Source organism: Sceloporus occidentalis, unplaced genomic scaffold (genome assembly GCF_023333645.1).
Source record: "Sceloporus occidentalis isolate IW3139 unplaced genomic scaffold, rSceOcc1.0.p SCAF_2, whole genome shotgun sequence".
Taxonomy (NCBI): Eukaryota; Metazoa; Chordata; class Lepidosauria; order Squamata; family Phrynosomatidae; genus Sceloporus; species Sceloporus occidentalis.
In genome coordinates, this window is record NW_028316982.1 from 37,035,100 (window position 1) to 37,051,985 (window position 16,886).

Below are 16,886 nucleotides of genomic sequence, written 5' to 3' on the forward strand. Positions count from 1 at the left end.
GCACAAACAATGGTTAAAAGAAGGAAGACAGAAGAAGAGCAAAGGCCAGACTGGCATCAGAATTAAAGAGAGTGAAGTGAATTGGAAACAGAGGGAAATAGTGTGAGTAAACTTTCAAGAATGGACAGAGCTTTCAAAATGGAGCTCAGCTTGAACACAGCGTGGTTACAGCATGTTTCCCAACTTTCCCAACAATGATGAACATTATAATTAGAAGTAATAAAGAGAACTATAAATTATTCATTGCCTCTATGAAACTTCTTCATACAGAACTTGTTTTTCTATTCCTACTGCTTTTAACCTGAGGGAGAAAGATGACCAAAAGTGATATAACTTTTGGTTGTACTACTTTCAACTTTTTTTTAAAGTCAAAAGCACTGGTAGAAGACTGTCTGTAAGCGTGAATGAAAAAATCCAATGGCAGGGGGAGGAGCTGCTTAATTCTTTTCCCCCCAGCTATTTTCCACTTCCCACCCCATATAGTCTCCCTGAAGGAAGAAACAAGAATATTATTGTTGTTGTTATGTTATTGTTATTAATTTGCTTATTTATACCCTACTCTTCAGCCACAAAGGCTCTCAGAGCATCTTACAAATTGTTAATCTGACAGTTCCCTGCCCTGAGGTTTACAATCTAAACAGGACATGATACATAAGGAAAGGGGAATGTCAAGAAGGGAATAAAATCCTACAACTATGGTTCTTCTCTACCACAGAGGCCAGGGCAGTGGCAGTTGGGATGGCGGGAGGGCCTTTCATCTGTTTTTGCTTTCAAAACTAGTATTTCTGAATCTGAGCAGCAGCATACAAAATCTCCTGCTCCACTTCGCTACAGATGGTGATAATGCTTGCATTTTAGTTTACAGTTAGTCTTCTCTTCTATTCTTGTTACAGTGGGCACATCTTACAGGTATGCCCTTAGTAGCTTGCCTTCCAGAAGACTTCTATACCTTATTTGTTTGTGGACTCCTGTCTGCTACTTTTCTGACAGCCTGGAAGCATTTTAAAGTGGCATCTGTACTACTTCTCCACTAGCAGAGAGAGAGAGAGAAAGAGAGTTAGCTGCACGGCCGCTGAACTTTTTTTTCCTGTAAAGAAAAATACAGCAGGATGGATGTGGAATATTGAGCAGCAAAATGACCAGACTGGAAAAGGTGAAACTACTTCTCCTCCTGTCATTTACAGTATAATGAAATATAATTGTATATTTAAACATAATATTAGAATACTCAACAGTGTATCGTATTATTTTCAAGAATAGTAATGTTTAAAGTATGGAATGCATGTCATAAAAGATTAATTTGATCATATATCAAGATCCCAAGAAACTCCACAAGGTACTTCTACAAGCAACAATAATTAAAAGTTCTCTGGCACTTGAAATCAGGGACAAAAACCATGAGATAATCCAAAAAGGTGTTGGACAAATTTCCAACATTTTTCACCATAGTCCCTGCTGGTTGGGGATAGCAGGAGTTGCAGCCCAGTGACAACAGGAGGACTACTGTATTCCCATATTTAATCTTAAAGATTAGCAAAGATATTACAGTAGATTCTTTTCTAGAGCAAAGCTTTCAATGGCGCGGTACAGTCCACCCCTTTGGGGCAGCCTGCACCCACCCCTTTCTGCACTGGATTGGGGGCAGGGCAGCCTCACCGGCAGCCCTGCAGCCCCAATCCAGAGTTTTTCTGCTTCTCCGTGGGGTGTCCTTGGGGCTTCATGCCCCCGGATACCCCAGGAGCCACAGCCATGGGAGAAAGGGGCCTCCCGGCCCCTTTCTCCTCGGCATCTCTCCCACAGCCATTTGGTTGCTGCGGGAACAATGTGCATGCCGAAAAGGAGCTGCCTCGAGCAGCTCCTTCTTTGTGGTGCCGCAACCAGGAAGTGGCACCCTTATGATGCCACTTCCTGTTCACGACATAGAGTTGCTGTGTGACACCTGCGGCCTCATGGTGGCCCCCGTCTGGATGGGAGGCCGCCATGAGGACGGTGTAGTCACGTTCTAGAGTTAGGGACCGTGCAGTTGCCACGTGGTCCCTAACCCTAGAATTGGTACCAGTACACCGCATTTTATCAGATGAAAATGACCTCTATGCAAAGTATAGGGCTGTGGTGGCAAACCTATGGTACGTGTGCCAGAGATGGCAAGCAAAACCATTTTGGAGGGCAGGGAAGAGGAGGAACAAGTGTTCACCCATTCCTTCTCTTCTCCCACTGTCCCAGGCCTTCAGCTGTCTCTGGAGAGGGTCAGGAAGGTCCAGGAGAGTGGGAGAAGAGAAGGAACAGGTGTGTCATCCCAGACCTTCAACTGTCTCCGGGGAAGTCCTGCCCCTAGAAGTCCCACCCCCAGAAGGCAGAAGTCCTGACTCCCAGGTGTTCCATCCTGCCCCTGGCACCGGGTGACACCCGATACTTTGGAGTTTGGGCACTTAGTCTCTAAAATGTTCACCATCAGTGGTATAGGGTAAAGAAATCAATGCAATTCTGAGAAGGCAGTGTAAAATATGTAATGTTCTCTGCTAATTGCAACCTTTATCTTGTGAAATCTTTGGGATTTTGGCAAGTTCCTTTAATGGGACTCTACCTATTGAATGGGCAGCAAGTGGGACAATCTGCTGGTTTTGGTGCCAGTAGTGGTGGTTTTGGGAAGCACAATAATCCAACAGCTTGAAAACTCTGCCCTTCGTTGTCATAACTAGGAGTGTTTTCATTCTGCACAATTATACCACAGTGATTCCACTTAAACTGCCATGGCACCATCCTATGCATTCCTGGGATTTGTAGTTAGGGAGAGCTATTTAGAAATCTCAGATAGAGAGCTCTAGTGCCTCATCAAACTGCAGGACCATAGTTGCATGGAATACAGTCATGACAGTTAAGGTGCAATCACAGTGGTATAACCATTATAAGTTAGTGAATGAACCCTTTTCTCCATTCCTCCTTTCTTATTCTGTCTTGTTAAATTTTAAATTGGTGGATGTGAGTATCTTTTCCTGAATAGATAGATAGATAGATAGATAGATAGATAGATAGACAGACAGACAGACAGACAGACAGCCAGCCAGCCAGCCAGCCAGCCAGCCAGCCAGCCAGCCAGCCAGCCAGCTAGCTAGCTGTGGGAACCCCATTTGGCTGTGGAGCAGGACTAAAGTCCTTTACAATAAACAAATAGATGACAAAAATAGATGTATTCATCAGTGTTTTCTCTCTTTGTTTGTGTGTGAGAGTCTATGGAGATTGTCTAACTCTCTTTCCTCTCAATACAATCTAACTACTATAGATGAACAGTAGCTGTTTTTGAAAATGTGCCAAGATCTCTGTACCATTGCAAGCTAACTCGAGACAGGCCTTGTATCTAGCTAGCAGACACTGAAAGGCAGCCTTTTGGTGAGATAATGCTTCTCTCTGGAAATCTAATATAGGATTAGTACCTGCTAAACTTGTGATAAACTTGTTTGCAGTGCTTGTGGAACTTTGAAGCTCTTTCACATTACACAGTTATAGTACAATGACTGCATCTGCACTGCAGCAATAATTCAGTTTGACATAATTTTAACTACCATGGCTCAGTGCTGTGGAATTCTGGGAACTGTAGTTTGTTGGAGCATGAATGCTCTCTGACAGAGGAGGCTGGATGTCTCACAAAAGTACAATTCCCAGAATTCCATAGCATGGCAGTTAAAGCAGTGTCAAACTGAATTATTTCTGCCGTGCAAATGCAGCCTATGATTCCAATTTAACTGCCATCTTATGGATTCCCAGGATTTGTAGTTTAGGAAGAAGGGGTATTTAGAATTCACAGCAAGATGACTCTAGTGCCTCAGCCAACTACAAACCCCGGGGTTTCCAAGGATGTAGCCATGGCACTTAAAGTGGAATCATTATCATAATTAATAACAATAATGACAACAAACCCTCCCTAGTTAGTGTGATTGTAGTAAGTAGATGTTAGTAAAAGGTTTTTAGATTGGACACGTTATGTTTAGTAATGGGGTTGACTGCTGTTTGTAATATTTGCTGTATTGTTTGTTTGATTTTAAAATTAATAAATTAAATATTATTATAAAAAAGTGGAATCATAATGCTCTAATTACATAGTGTGAAAGGGCTTCATAAAATAAGAAGAACAGTCAGGAAATAGATGAAAGGCACTTTTTATTTTATTTTATTTTTTGCTGTAGAGAGTAGGACCCAACTAATGTATTCAAATGACAAGGAAGGATATTTTGCCTAAACATCACTTTTTACAGTGGAGCAAATTGTCCAAGAGCATTGTGAGATCTCTGCCATTGAACTAACCATCTGTCAAATATTTTTCGTTATAGATGTTTTGCACTGGCAGGTGCCTGGACTAAATGATCTAGCTCTGCTATTCTTTGGATATCTAGGACCGTCGAAATATGCTATGAAATGGTCTACATCTTCCAATTCGCTGGGGGATTCTGGGAGCTATATTTTAAAAAAAAACTTTTCAAACCTGTGGTAAGAGGGAGGAGAATCCACAGTACTCTTCATCCCAAATTCTGACAGCATAGTTGAAGACTTGTGTCAATGGCTATGTCCTCTGCTCCAGATACTCTTTCACTTATGTTCTGTTAATTTGAAGAAAGGGTCAGGAAGCAGTAGAACAATTAACTATTATTTCAGGTTTTAAATCTGGGAAACTAATTTAAGAGATGGTGACCATAAGCCTGCAAGCTCTTAGAAGAAAAGAGTTCTATGTCAAGGCAGAAACCAAAATTATTGAAACTGAATAAAAGCGCTTATGTAACCTGTATTTCCATAAAAACATAAGTCTGAACAGAGCTGGTTATACTTAGAGAAGAAAGGGAGCATCTCAAGTGAATAGCATACAAAGGGTAAGTGATGTATCTCTTCTCAAGCAAAATACTGTAATTGATTTATACTTTCTGGCCTTTCTTTTTGTTTTCTGAGACTGTAAACAAATGTATGATCTTTACAGAAATGCTTATAGTTGCTTTTTGTGATGGTGATTTTAAAGCACATTATGATTTTCTTTGGAATATTAGTGGGGAAGGCAAGGAGAGGAAAGCAAGAGAACAAATTGGATTTGCATTCTTTGTACAAGTAGAGCCCCCTTGTGGAACATATCTTTTTGGATGATATTTCTGGATTTTTATCCTTTTAAAAAAAAGGCTTGCTGCAGAATACTTTGAGTGCTTTCACACATTATAACACAAATATGGAAAATAAAATCAGTAAATAAATAAAAGCAAACAAGCAAGAAGACAGTCTTGCTATCTGGTTTGCTGTCAACTGCTGTTAATTTGACTTTGACTCAGGTCTGTGGCTTCCTTGATTGAGACTATTCATCTGGAATGCAGTTTTACCTATTGCCTTCTAACTTACCAAGCATTATTGTCTTTTCTAGTGAGCCATGACTTTTCATGATATGTATAAAAAATGATATGTATAAAATATGATAGTTCAGTCATCTTAGCTTTTAGGGACAATTTATGCTTGATTTGATCTAGAACTAATTTATTTGTCCACAATATCTGTAGAACTCTTCTGCACCACCACTTTTCAAATGAGTTGATTTTCTTCCTGTCCGCTTTCTATACTGTCCAGCATGCACAACAATACATAGAAATTGAAAATACAATGGCATGGACCATCCTAACTGTAGCAATCATTGCAGATTACTGACTTTAATGATTACAAGATCGGCGGGTTGGCAGATTGAGGCCCAAGCCCCACGTGATGGAGTGACCTCCATCACTACTCCCAGCTTCTACGAACCTAGCAGTTTGAAAGCATGTAAAAGTGTAAGTAAACAGGTACCACTTGGGTGAAAAAGTAACAGTGTTCTGTGCAGTCATGCTGCCCACATGACAATGGAGTTGTCTTTGAAATATGTTGCTCTTCAGTTTAGTAATGTAGGTGAGCACTGCCCCCTACAGTTGGACACAATTTGACAACCTTCTCAAAGGGAAAACCTTTACCTTTTGATATTTCTTTACACTTGAGAATCTCATCTAGTACCTTCATAGCTGCCTTTCCAAGTCCTAGTCTTCTTCTGATTTCTTGACTGCAGTCTCCATTCTGATTAATGACTAAGCCAAGGTATGGAAGATCTTGAACTTCTTCAATATCTTCATTGTCTACTTTAAAGTTATGTATTCAATATATTTCATTTATTTATTTCATTGCCTCCCAAAGTGGGACCCAAGGCAGCTCCCAGAAATAGTCACTTATTATATTATAGTGCGCCCGTGTCATACGCGGGCACAATATATGCAGCTTTCAGCATACGCTGAAAGCCACGACAGAAGAAGTGGTGCCGTGCGCCGGAAGGAGTAATGCGCTGCCGTGCTGTCATGAGCACAAGCCACATTACTTCTAATGGGGCTCAAGCATACGTAGAATTTCTCTTACTGGGGGGGGAGGGGGGCGGAACGGATCCCCCGCATAAGGGAAGGGACCACTGTATTTTTGTTCTTTGTTCATCCGGAAGCCTGCCTTTACATTTTCTTGCTTGACTTTCTTCAGTAATCATTCCAAGGCTTTGCTATTTTCTGCTGGTAGTATGGTATCATCTGCATATCCTCAATGGGTGATATTCCTTCCTCCAATTTTCATGCATCCTTCCCCCAATTCTAAAATTTATTTATTTATTATGCATGCATGCATCACGTGATGTCCATGTACACAGTCATCTCTTTGGTTGCTTGAATAATGTGTTTGCAGTCAGCAAACTGTTGGGCTCGCAAAATTCAATCTGTAACTCTCCTACTTCATTTCTTGATCCTAGGCCAAATTTTCCTACAGTCTTTGATTCTGGTCTCTTCTCTACTTTTCCATTCCAGTGGTATATAAATAACAAGTCCTGTTTTAGTGTGTGATCAATTTCTTCCTGGACTCCAGCACAGAACCTTTTAATCTTTCTTTCTTTCTTGCCTCTGTACTTGGAGCATAAACTTGGATTAATGTTATATTGATGGGTTTTCCCTGAAGTCTTATTATTATCACTTGGTCAGATGTTGAATTATATCCTTTGATAGCTTTTGCTACTTCTCTCCTCACTGTTACTCCAATTTCATGTTTGATTTTCATTTCCTGAGTAAAACACTATGTAATTATCTGACTGAAAATGTCCCATTCCTGTCCACGTTAGCTCACTCACTCCAAGTATTGCAATTCCACATTTCTCACAGCATGATCATCAAATGCAGAGCTTAGAAGATCAGTTTTGGGGGGAAATTATCCATTAACATTGAATGATTGGATGAGGGTGTTTTTATTATTGCTGTTGTTATGTTTCATTGCATTAAACAGAATGTTTCCTGGACTGGCCTTAGGCATTAAAATAAAGCCATACATAATATAAAAATCAGCCCAAACAAGCCTCTTCCAGGCATTAGGATGAGGGAACATATGTCATGTATCATTGGTGGGGTTGGAAATTCTCAGAATTGTATTGTGTGGGAAGGTGTGGCACCTAGTGACAATAGCAGGACCCTGTGGGAAATATTTTCCTGTGTCTCCCAGCAAGCTCAGAGCAAGAGCAGAAGGTGTAGAAAGCCAGAGCAGGGGCCAGGTGGCAGGTCTGTCACTCATATAAGAAACAGAAAGAAGAGGGCTGCAGTACCAACTGTTAAATACACAAGAGTGCCCAAAAGCACCAAACTGCAGATGTAAAAAAAAAACCCAAGAAAATGAAAATGAAAGCAATACTGTATTAACAAAAATATTTTGTTGTTGTTTTTATCCACCCTCAAGTTTATCAGGAGACATCTCCAAGATTCCGTGTCCTCCACTGTTCTGCTCAGTTCCTGCAAATTCATACTCATGACCTCTTTTATAGAATCCATCCATCTAGCATGTGGCCTTCCTCTCTTTCTGCTTCCCTCCATCTTTCCCAGCATTATTGTTTTTTCCAATGAGGCATGTCTTCTCATGATGTGGCCAAAGTATGATGGCCTTAGTCTAGTCATCTTGGATTCCAGAGAGATACCTGGTTTGATCAGTTCAAGCACTCATTTGTTTGATTTCTTGGCTGTCCATAGTATCCTCAGTGATCTTCTCCAGTACTACATTTTAAATGAATTTATTTTTTTTCATATCCTCTTTCCTAACTGTCCTGCTCTCACATCCATACATGGTAATAGGGAATACAGTGGTTTGTACAATTGTGCTCCATTATATATCTTAGATTGTAAGCCTGAGGGCAGGGAACAGTCTATTATCCTCTCTGTTGTAAGCCACCCGGATTCCCAGCGATCGAGCGGCATATAAATAAATCCTATTATTATTATTATTATTATTACATTTTAGGATGTTTTCTAGTTCTTTCATAGCTGCACTCCTCATTTTTAGTCTTCTTATGATTTCTTGATTGCAGTCCCCACTCCTATCAATGTTTGATTCTAGGTATGAGAACTCTTTTAGTATTTCTATTTCCTCATTGTCTAGGTTGAATTTGTGTAAATTTTCTGAGGCCATTATCTTCGTTTTCTTTATGTTCAACAATAAACCTGCCTTTGCACTTTCTTCCTTGATCTTCCTTAGTAGTTGCTCTCAGCCTGTGATGTTTTCTGCTAGTACAGTCGGCCCTTCTTATACACGGATTTTTTATACACGGATTTAAGCATACACGGTTTGAAAATATACCAAAAAAGTATAAATTTACCTTGATGTTCCATTTTTTATTAGGGACACCATTTTGCTATGTCATTATACTTAATGGGACTTGAGCATACACAGATTTTGTTATACACGGGGGATCTTGGAACCAAATGCCAGCGTATAACAAGGATCCACTGTAGTGTTGTGTCGTCTGCATACCTTAGATTGTTGATCTTACTTCCTCCTATTTTAACTCCTCCTTCTTCTGAATGCCTTTTCATTTTCTTCCTTGATCTTCCTTAGTAGTTGCTCTAAGTCTGTGATGTTTTCTGTTAGTTATATTGTATCATCTGTATTGTTGATATTCCTTCCTCCTACATTCCTTCCTTCTCCTTCTGTGTTCAATCCTGCTAATATAATATTAACTGTAAAACAATAATGAATAAGAACAATCAAGCACATCTTAATAACATGTATTGTAGATTATTATTATTATTATTATTATTATTTATTTATAGCCCGCCTATCCCCGGAGGATCGGGACAGGTTATAATCAAAATAAAACACAGTAAAATAATAACACAATCCCTAATCCATGATTTAAAATACAACAGCATAAAAATCAGTTATTAAAATTGCAATAAAAATTACAATAAAATTTAATCTCTATTGCAATGAGACAGTTTAAGGGAGAGTCAAAGAAGGCATAGTTGTGGGACAGTGGAGAGGGTCCATGTATTAGTCTGGGAATGCCTGCTGGAAGAGATCCATCTTGATGGCTTTTTTAAAGTCCTCAAGAGATGTTATGTGATGGATAGCCTCTGGTAGGTCATTCCAAAGTTTAGGAGTGGCTGATGAGAAGGCCCTCTGGGTAACTACAGCAAGTCTGGTCTTCTTAGTCTGTAGTAAATTTGTCCCAGATGACCTGAGTGTATGAGGTGGATTGTATGGAAGGAGACATTCCTTTAAGTAAGCTGGACCTAAGCCATGTAGGGCTTTAAAGGTGATTACCAACACCTTGTACTGTGCCTGGAAACTAATTGATGCATACAACTTGATTGAAGAACTAAGAAACAATAAAGTATGTGTCAATAACATATGACAGGTGGTCAGTCCAAGGTAACTACCCTTTGGTGCCCACAACTATACACACTATTCCATATTACATCTAACTAAAGCAGGATAGAGTGGTACTATTACTTCCCTCTATCTTGACTATCTATCTAGACATTATACTCCTATTGATACAGCTAGAATCATATTGGTTTTGTCAGACTGGCATTATTTTGGAGCTATAATTGTGTGTGTGTGTGTATGGGGGGGGGGGTAAATGGAACAGTCTCAAGTTCCCAAGAAGAAGTTCTTTTCTTAGCTTTCCTTTTCTCTTCTGGCACACAAGAGATTGGTGAGGTGGTGACCCTTTCTGTACTCCACTTTCTGGTAGTTCCTCATCAACTAAACCTTTTCTCCCTTAGAAAACATAGTTGATGCACTGGCACTGAAAAGGTTCATATTCACACTTTTCAGATCAAACATATTCAGTTGTGGAGCAGATCTTTGTGCAAAGATTGTGAAGAAGAAATAACATTTCACTGCCCCCGTTTCCCTCTGTACTAGTGTTCTTCCTATACCCTGGAGCTTTTGCGGCATTGCAATGGCTCTGCTGGTTGATGGATTCTATAGATGCAATCCAAAAGTAATTTTTTCTATGCTCATTTCTGTGGGGGTTGGAGTATTATAGTGAGGGAAGAACTGCCTGCACATTTCTATTCTTTTGAAATATAACTACACTGCTCAAACTCATGTCCAAATAAATGGGATGGAAAAGAAATTGCTTAGATTTGTCTTTTCCTATGAAAATATCTATATTATACCTTTTAAGACTGCAATCATGAGGAAGCACTTTCTTTTCTTTTTTTTGGAGAGCTATAAATCCAAAAATGTGTACAAAACCATGCACACACTTTTTAAAATGTGCATGCCTAGCATGCATAGAGGTGTAGAAGACATTCAATCATGATTTAGTTAAACAGAGAAATACATTAAAACATATATAGTATGAAAAATCTACCAAAACACACCAAAATCTCTGCATAGATTTCTTTAAAGGCATGACTAGCTTGGGATGGTAATGTTTGTGCACTTCTGAGAAGCCCAAACAAATCCAGAGCAATCCAGAGCATTTTAAGTGCCCTGGAAGTGCCCTGTGAATCAATGTTATGGAACATTATGAATATCTGCTGTGCCACAGTGATGGTCTAGCATTGTCTCATCAGTTTCAGCACTGGATTCTAAACTGTTCCTATCAAATTTCACAAAACAATTTAGGACTTTCTTTTATTTGGCAGCTGGGGTGTAGAATGCCTTCCCTTTAGAGTAGGGACGGGCAACTGGGTAGGAAAGAGTGGAAACAGTTTTCATCCCTACCACTCACCTTCCCACAAACTTTTAACACAGGCTAGACAAGCTGAAATTTTTCCACTAAGAATCATAGCATTGGAAGAGACCCCAAGGGCCATTAAGTCCAACCCCATGCTATGCAAGAGCACAGAATCAAAGCATCCCCAACAGATGGCCATCCAGCCTAGGCTTTGCTAGTATGAAGTGCTGGTAGTAAGCAGAGCTAAAGAAAGTTACACTTTGGGCTACAACTCGAAGAATCCCTTAGCCAGCATGATAACTCCTCAGAAAGCTGCTCTCTACATGAGGAAAAAATCAAATATGGTAACAGGGGGATTGGGATTCATGTGGCGCCCCCTTGACACTGTTTATTTAGGATTTTATTTGAATTTATAGTAACATTTGAAAGTTATAGAGCTTGACAAATTATTGCCCTCTCTTTGGAGGGGGTTTCCAGAATTTTTAAATACTCACCAAGTAGGTTTCTCTTGCATTGTTACTACAATTGCTTCTAAGAATGGGGGGATCAAAAGAAGGGCCTTTAGCAAAAGCAACCTCAATGTCAGTTGTAAACACTCCTCCCATCCATCTCAACACTGACAACAGAGTAGCAGTAGGAAGAGGAGTGGGATGTGCCAGTATACTTTTCATTGAGCCCACAGCCCTGCAATTATAAAAGCAATGAGAAAAGGTATAATTAATTGTAAAAACAGTATAATCCCTTCTAAATATTACAGTCATAGTGTAATCTAGTTATACCTTTGTTACTGAGAAAACTATAAGTTACAAATGACAAGGTTTTTATAACAGGTCTTAGAAGAGGTCAAGATCATTTGCAACAAATGAATAAACTATGTGCATGGCTCATTGCTTTTTCAAAAACAATAATCTGGAGCGATTCCATGTGGCAGGGCTCCTGCTCCCCCTAGGATGGCTGAAATGCCTGCCAATTCCAAAAAGGTTACCTGACATGAGTACTAGAAATTAACCATAACTTCATGGGTTTCTTTTGAATAAGAGGCTATGGAGAATGTTACATAACTTAAATCTTTTCCATGTGGGCACAGTAGCTAAGTAGATAAGGATCCTAATAAAAATAGTTGTGTATATGTAGGGTGCAGCCTCTCCTAACTTGTCTAGCACTTCCTACTCCTGTTTCTCTTACACCAGAGTCTCTAGCCTTGCCCTATAGCTCTGCCCCGATAGAAGAAAGTCCCCTCAGTTGTGCCCTAGAGAAAAAAGCTCTGATTCTTGCAAGGTGGAAAGAAAGAGGTTTCAGGGCTCCTCTCCTCATTTTCAGAAAGATCCCAGACCTTGTCCCCTTGCTGGGGACTTACGGCACTCAGTACTGATATCTGTCAGCACTATTCTTCAGCACATGGCTTATTCTTTATTGCCTCTACCACCCTAAATGGGAAATGATTTTTGAGTGTAAAAAAGTGGCCCGCATCAGTAATATCTTAATGTATGAATGGCACACTTAACTACCAGTACTTCCTTTTCAATGGCTGCATATAGCTGTTCTTTCGAGGATAATTTATGACTGAGGTACATAATCAGATGTTCTCCAACAGACCCCTTTTCAAATAAAATAGTGCCTAAACCCTAGTTACAGGCATCTGTTTGCAGTATAACTGCCTGAAAATCATAGGGCTTGAGACAAAGGAGAGAAGGAAAATGTTCCTTCTCTTGCTGAAATTTAAAATCAACCAGACCTTCAATACATAATTGAAAACTGGGTGCCTCCAGAACCAGTTGAAAGCACAGGCATTGCTTTAAGAATTCAAAAGCATTTTGTTTTCCCACACACCCTCCTGGGAGGTTATTTCTTGGTCATGGGTGCAGCTAACACAGCTAACATTTTATTTATTTCAGCCTTTCTGGTCTTTCTCCCAAAATAAGATTCAAGGCAGCAAAATGGGATTCATTGTAAAATCATGGTCAAAACCTCTGTAACAGCCCACTAATCATAAACATAGTTAGATTTCTCTTTTTTCTGAGGGATCCAACATGACACCTTATTTTCTGTATAGAGAAGGAAAGAATATTCCATATTTAAATCAAAATGATGTGTGAAGGCAATGAACAATAAGAAACTGATAAAATCCAGTCCAAAAACACAGAACACAAATACATTGTCAGAAAAATCTTAGCAATGGACAAAATGTAGCTGTATCTGCCTCTATTAGGCATTGAAAAAATACGCTAAAATACTTTTTTAAAAGATTAAAAAACATGTTTTTCAAGTGTTGAGAAACCCTGATGAGAATATCCCTGAATTGATGACAGTCTTTGCAGTTCAGGATTTATTCTACACAATATTCACACATGGTTGTTTTGTACAGAAAACAGCATTTCTGTGTGGAAAATAATATTTCAGTGTGACAATGTGCTAAATTTAACCATTCTGACTTTAAAAGTGTTGGGACTACAAGAAGTATTCTTGGGCCTAATTTTCCTACCACCAGCAGAGCAAATTCCCTCTTAGCTGATGGTTCAATAATTGGATAGCGCTGCAGAGAGAGGTACTGTACTATATAAGGCTGTTCTTTAGTAGGGCATATGGTCATCAAAGGTAAAGAAAACTATAGAAGGCTAATAGAGGTAAAGAAGCATTTTTCCTTCCAAGGGGACTTTCCTCGAGTTGAGTTGAGAGCTCAAATTCCTTGAATTGAGTTGAAAGTTCCATAAGTTTCCCAAGACGTTAACATGATCCTCCAGGCAAACATTTCATTGTGATCACTCCTTTAGTTATCTATCTACAAACTTATTTCAAAACTGAAATATAAGGTCTGATCTTTCTTTTCATTTCTTTCTTTCCTTCCTTTTGATTTTAGGCTGGCATTAAATTCTTTAGGTTGCTTATATTATTAACAAATCTTTTAAACTTAAGAGTGGCAACTATTTTTATGTAAAAATACGCTGTAAGACTTCAAAGAAAATTATAATTCTCTTTGCAGAAAGAAATACGATTTGATTCTTCCACTGAAATAAAAGACATCACAGTGATGAAACTTTAAGATAAAAAAAAGAGACAGGACAGCTTTAAGAGGCAAACAGGAAGTTGTAACCAGAATCCAGCTGAATTCGGAGCTGTGGCAGTGTGCCGAGAGGCTGCAAATAAAGCAGATGTGTTTGTTGTGAATTTCAGTGCTGTCTAGACTTTCCTTTACCAAAGCAGACATTCAGGCTTTAACCTGTGGAGTTTTCTTTAGTCTGTCATTTTTCAACTAATTCTATGGGCTGTTCATAAAGCAGTGCAAATAAATAGAGATGAAATGGAGAAATCAAGGAAACTGGGATCGATGAAAGATGAGGACCAGTTTTATCATCAGGGTGCGGTGGAGCTGTTGGTTTTCAACTTTTTACTCATCCTTACAATACTTACCATTTGGCTGTTTAAAAATCATCGATTTCGCTTTTTGCATGAAACTGGAGGCGCCATGGTTTACGGTGAGTGTTTCAACAAAAGCTGTACCTTGGCATTTTAAACTTGTTGCATGATGTGTATAATTAGACACTTGAGCTCAAGTGTTGACAAAACCCTGAACAAGGGAAATGCATTAATTTAAAAGTCACAAGCTCATTGAATGGTGCAATGAAACAAAAACAAATGCAGCTCATCCACCTCCCCTCCCATTCTTCCTGGCCTCCTTATAAAATAGGTAGAGGATAACATGTCAAAAAAGTAAATATCATGAGCAGACTGCCAACATAATGGACTGCATGGAGCACATTAGATCTTTGAAACAGTGGTTTGTTTTTGAGAGTACTGGCCTGGTTTAAAGAGATTATATTACTTGGGATGATGGTGAAATCTATCTACCAATATGCCAGATGGCAACACACTGAGACTTGATTAGAGCCAGAGAGAATCCTCCCAAGCTGAGCCTCATAGTCTGATGCAAGCAAGCTGATCATTTGTATTCTTTTTGCAGGGAACTTTTTAAAAAATTAAAGACAGGCTGTAAAAAATGAGACAGTACAACGGCTGACAGCAGAGTTTTACTCCCATTTTATCTTTTTAAATAACTGTGGATTTCCTGAGTTTCATAAGTAAGCTATGTGTCGAAAGGAACGTAGGCAAACCCCACAGCTAGGAAACCACATACTCTGTATCACAGCGTGATGTAGGTTTACTTTTTCTTTTGCATTTTTACTTGCAATCATGTCATTTCTAGAAAGAGAAAATAGAGTATGTAAACAGCAAAATTGTGTTCCTAGTCCACAGGACGTGATATTCCCATTTAAATAGAAGCCAGTAGTTTGCAGGCTACACATTACAGTTGCACTGTAGAGGTACTCTGCAGTTAAGGACTGTAGAGGTACTCTGCAGTTAAGGCATCAACATTCAAGTATTGAGAATACTGAACTCTGTGAGGATGTGTTAAAAGTCTGCCAATCTTTAAGAATAGTGACTTGACTATAACATCAACTTAGCTCCTGGGTAAGCAAGACAAGGCAATCATCATCATTTATTCTCCTGTCACTACTGGTACTGTATAAATAAATATATACATGAACAAACATGCAAATCAGATTTTTTAAAAAAGAAAAAAGTAGTTGAGCAAGGCAAGAATAGATTGCTATAGCAAACTATATGCTGACACAGGATCAGTGGGATAATCAGACAATCCATTTTAAACCATCAAAGTTATTGATTTGAGCAGAGAACAAAGTGAGAAGTCTGGCTAGATTGGTAGGTCTAAATACCCTGATGGCACCAGATCCCATCTGGTCTTGGAAACTCAGCAGGATCAGGCCAGGTTACTAGTTGCATGGGAGATCACCAAGGAATACCAAGCATTGGAGTCTATATGCCAGAGGAAGGCAATGGCGAACTACTCCTGTCTATTCCTTGCTTAAGAAACCCCTATATTTGTGGTGTCACCATGAGCTGACAGGTGATACACACATGTGGCTAGATAGATGCCATTTTTAAAAATGTGAAGGCATAATAGTAGGAGCTATATGTGTCCTGGTTCTGCCTCAGCATCCACATATGTTCACACTGACCCTACATTTCTGACACTGAAATATTAAATGCCAAGGTTAAAGAGAAATGAGGTTTCATGTGACTGGAGCTCCATCTGCACTGCAGGAATAATCCAGTTTGACACCACTCTCATGGCTGAATGCTATGGAATTCAGTGAATTATAGTTTTGGTGAGACCTTTAGCCTTCTCTGTCAGGGAACTCTGGTGTCACAACAAACTACAGAATTCCCAGAATTGCATAGCATTCAGCCATGACTGTTAAAGTGATGTCAAACTGGATTATTTCTGCAGTGTAGATACAGCCTGGGAACTCTTCCATTGTTCAGCTGAACAGAACTTTTAACCTTTGTGTGGAGTGTGTGAAGATGTGGGATGGAGGAGATGCCTGAGCATAAAGAGAGCTAATGACCAAACATGCATGTGTAGAATGGAATAAAAAATAATACTGGTGAAAAGCCAATATAAGCCAAAATCTGTCATTTTGATTATGATATCTGTAAAACTGTCTAACAAACTAGTACTGAAACCTAGTTCAAGAATAGCATTTTCGATCCTATAGGAGACATGACCCAAACAGTTCATTTCCCAACTGAAGCAATGAAATGAGTTCAGACAGAAAAAAGAGGAAGCAGTTAAAATCTCAGCATGCAGCAGTTTCAAATAGGTGAATCTGAACAGAATGAAGAAGAACAGAGAATCCTGAGCAATTTTGTACCACTGAGAAATTTACTGAATGATGTAATTTACTGGTAGCTTAATATAATGGCAGAGTAAGGCTAACACTTTGCTAGTCTTTCATGAGAGTGGATGCGAGTGTGTGGTATTTTTTATAGAGTTACATTGTAATAGTGCCATTTTAATGTTCGTTTACAGTATTATATTTTTTTAAAAAAAATAAAA

The 16,886-nt window shown here is 39.1% G+C and overlaps 1 protein-coding gene across 1 annotated transcript in view; it reads left to right on the top strand.

Annotated features, from left to right (window-relative positions):
- Positions 1-14,267: 14,267 nt before the first annotated feature.
- The window catches only part of LOC149318157 (sodium/hydrogen exchanger 9-like), a 410,327-nt gene continuing 407,708 nt past the window's right edge, over positions 14,268-16,886 (top strand). Inside the window, exon 1 of the mRNA XM_089509098.1 lies at positions 14,268-14,442. Coding sequence (XP_089365224.1) covers positions 14,268-14,442 — 175 coding nt within the window. The remainder of the gene's footprint in view (positions 14,443-16,886) is intronic.